A 3,920-nucleotide genomic window follows, 5' to 3' on the forward strand; every position below is an offset into this window, starting at 1 on the left:
CGCAGACATACCGCTGTGCAACTGGGGGGCCCCTAATTTGTAGCTTAAACGTCTGTTATTTCGTTGATCAAAGATCGATTTTGCTGTGAACAGTAAAGATTACTTTCTAATAGAAGAAGAATATTAAATTATATTGTAAGATCAAGAAAACTTCCCATCTTGTTTATATCTTACCAGCACATATTTATTTTGTATAATATTTATTATGAATTATAATAATATCTGGTTGGAACAAGAGCTATTTGAGATTTAAGTTGGGAGGAGGGGGACAAATTCTTACGCCACTAAGCCCTTGCAATTTTCCAAAATAAAAGTTCAGTCATGTGTCTCTGTCATTGGGTTGTAGTGTAGCTTTAAATCACACACAATAAATGCACAAATCTGCTAATGTTCTCGTGGGACTCCCACCTCCACACACAGTTGGTCTGGTAAGTGGTGACTGACAAAACCACACAAGTATCACAATTTAAATAATAACTAGAATTGTATGGCTGTTGTCTACTTTAATTTTAAAAATACAAATAGAGAAACTAATGATTTGTTAAGTAATTGAATGAAATCTGTACTTACTGAGCAATTTCCCATATTGTTGGTGCATGTGGTGAGCATTCCAAATGTATATGAAGTTGAATCTAAAAAGCATATGTATATTTACTATCAAATACATCAAATATTATATGTCTAATATATATATATATATATATATATACTGGCTGAGCTACCCGGCGTTGCACGGTGAAAATTTAAATTTGAAATTTATAGATCAGTATTTTTTTCAGCAAATTATTCAGTAAGTAGACAAAAGCTGTGATGCGAGAAATAAAAAAACATTTAATCCAACAAAGCTTTATTTGAAATTAGAATTTACAATACTTCTTTATATATAACATTGCATGTTTTTCCAAAAGGAGAGTATACATAAAGACTGTTAGCTGTTCCTACTCTAGAGCATCCTATATACAGTTGACCATGAAAGAAGCAGTCTTCTTGTAACTGTACCCCAACAACTTTCACTGTTTGTCCCTGTGATTTGTTGATCGACATGGCAAACTTAATCTTACTGGAAAATGTAAGCGACTAAACTGAAACGGCATCTCTGGTGTTATTAGAGGTATCCTAGGGTTAAAAGTATCTTCATCCTTGCCACAACCAGATTGAAATTGTGCTTCAATGACACGAGGCTGTAATGCCTTTATTATTAATCTGGTACCATTGCAGAGCTTAGGCTGATCTAAATTTCGTAAAAGCATTACAAGAGCTCCAACTTTAAGTTGTAGTTGGTGAGGAGGCAATCCTGGAAATTCCAAAGAATTTAGAAACTTCGTTGGATAGTTGACAACTTTTTTTCGATCGATAACTGTATCAATTGATTTGTAAATATAAGGATTCCCTGGAATACTTTGGAGTAGTTGTTGGTTGATAGAATTAACTGTCACATTTTTTCGGTGCCAATATTGCTCTTTCACACAACTAAGTAAAGTCTTTGTAGTGATAACTAAAGTTAGTAAATACTTTTTCTGTTAATTCATTAACACTTTGGACCATTGTGCTGATTGTAGATACAATGACTTTGTTGTCATGGTAAAAAAAAATTATTACAAAAAAATGGCGCAATAATCATTAATTGTCAATTTCGTCATGAAATACTACACCAAATACAAAATAAATAGCACCATTAAATTTATTGTAAAAAACTGGTTATTATGAAGTTATTTTAAAATTTGTAAGTTCAACCGTTTGGTTTCCTATAGCGAACAATTAAACAAACTTCCTCTTATATATATATAAACTAGTGTCTCTCTTTCGTAACGTTGCATTTCAACAATGGTTTTTGTTTTATCTCACTAAGCATATTCTTGTTAGTCTATGGTTCTATGTACTGGAAGTGTAAAATGAAATGCCTAGACAGCAAAACTAAAAAAAAACCCAAAACAAAACATTCGATTCTCATATTTTGTATGTGTATTATATGCCTAAATATATGCCTTTTCCGGTTTATGTTTTTCTTGAAAATATGTCCGCTTTGTTTCTGTGCATATAAGATTTAGATGACTTGCTCACACTGCTCATAAAAAAGTTAAGGAACGATTTTCACTCCAGTTTCCATGGATATTTTTTCTAGATCTAGGTTTTAAATGCAAATGAATACAAAGATTCATTACTTTAACACTATAAAAAGTAAGTTCGTATTATTTGTATATTGTTGATGGCCAAAACAATTAGTTATACTGGAAATTATTTACTGAGTCACTCAGCCGTTATTATTTTGTTGTTCTAACTGTGACACTTTTTAAGCTTCTGTTTTCGAAACAGAAATATATATTTGTTTACCTCGGAATGTCTAATTAGATATTACAGACCTAAACATAACTAGATCATCAACTAATTTAAATGTTATAAAATTAACATTAGTTCTTCATTCAACTATAAAAAAGCAAACAAAAGGAATAAAATTTACAAATCATCAGACTTACCCGTGACTTGGAAAACTTTGTCTGATAAAATTGAGGTGAACACATATTGGAAAGGCTTATTTTATCCTGTGTGTATTTGTCTTGGCTTCAATTTACGTTCGTCAACCACAAGTGAAAAGTAAGTAAATGTTCCGCGTACAACCCTTATATATATATATATATATACTACTTATATATAAATCACATGACTTTAAAGAGGGACTTTCGCAAATAAAATCTTTCTTCAGTTTGCCTTATATATTTATCTGATTCTAAATGAGTTTCATATGAATGTAACTGTTGTTGTTGTCTTAGTGTAGAGCTACACAATGAGCTATCTGCGCTCTGTCCACCGCGGATAATCGAACCCTAGACTTAAGTGTTGTATGTCCGTAAACTTACCGCTGACCCACCGGGGGACATGATGATGACTGTACTAAAACTATATTTGCGAAATCAGATATCATGCAGTGTATACAAGGAAGTTCGAAATATGGTTAAGCACATCACGTTTCTCATTACACGTTGCCTTTTTATAAGAATACTCCAGAAAAAAAAAGGTTAAAGTTCGATTAAATCAAATAACAACACACAAAACATTTCACCATACCCAACGTGTCGTCATCTAATGCATAATATAATAGTACATCAATGCTGTACGTGAATTTGTTTGTTCGCGGATTTCTCCCAGAATATGCCCAGAAGGTTGAATAGGAAGGTTTGAGTAGTAATAAAAGAACATAATATCGTATATAGCAGTTAGGGAAGAACCACAGTAAATGGAACAAACAATCGGAAGTATTGTTACTGTAGAAACCAGATTTGACACGTTTGTTTGTCCTCCTCACAGTTTCTTGTGTCAGGAATACTGGTCAACATAAACAGAATTGTAGAAAGTTGCTGGATAAAAAACTTGCCCAATTTCAACACCTCTCATAGCCAATTTAACCTGACCTCCCGTGTTTTTAAGGGAACTAGGAGTTTTGGGGTCACGTAAGCTTCGTTCCAGAAGACAAGCGTGAGACTATTTAGTGTTTACAGTAGTGGTTTGTATTTAGTGTTTGAAGAAATGCGACGAAGCTGTTTTTTTCAAATTATAAACTTATTTCGCACCAAATACGGGCTTGATTTCCTCAGTAGGACATAAATTCTTCGTCTTCTTTTTCTGCAACGAAATAAAGATACTGGAAATGGAAAGTTTGTCCATTTTCTCTCCCCTTTGTCACAGAAATATAGCAGTGTAAAAATATTTGGGACCACCTCATTGTTAATGAGTGATCAAATGCGGTTGTAAGATAGTTAATGAAAACATACGTGGTTAATTTAGACATATTACTTTTATATCAGCTGTAATTGTTTGGCGCTGTCTTAGTTGACGAAACAGTCTTATGTTTAAAGCAGGAGTTATGTGTTTACAAAGTCAAGAGGAGCATATCAGTCGTACGTGCTGCAGATGGCGCATTAGAG

General features: G+C 33.1%; 1 protein-coding gene across 1 annotated transcript in view; it reads right to left on the minus strand.

Annotated features, from left to right (window-relative positions):
- The window catches only part of LOC106467123 (adenosine deaminase-like), a 28,281-nt gene extending 25,662 nt beyond the window's left edge, over window positions 1–2,619 (minus strand). The window contains exons 1-2 of the mRNA XM_022395252.1: window positions 2,475–2,619; window positions 571–632 (exon numbers count right to left, since the gene is read on the minus strand). Of these exons, the coding sequence (XP_022250960.1) occupies window positions 571–632; window positions 2,475–2,519 (107 nt within the window). The 5' untranslated portion in view covers window positions 2,520–2,619. The remainder of the gene's footprint in view (window positions 1–570; window positions 633–2,474) is intronic.
- Window positions 2,620–3,920: the final 1,301 nt, after the last annotated feature.

The sequence above is a fragment of the Limulus polyphemus genome, unplaced genomic scaffold (genome assembly GCF_000517525.1).
Source record: "Limulus polyphemus unplaced genomic scaffold, Limulus_polyphemus-2.1.2 Scaffold2495, whole genome shotgun sequence".
NCBI lineage: Eukaryota > Metazoa > Arthropoda > Merostomata > Xiphosura > Limulidae > Limulus > Limulus polyphemus.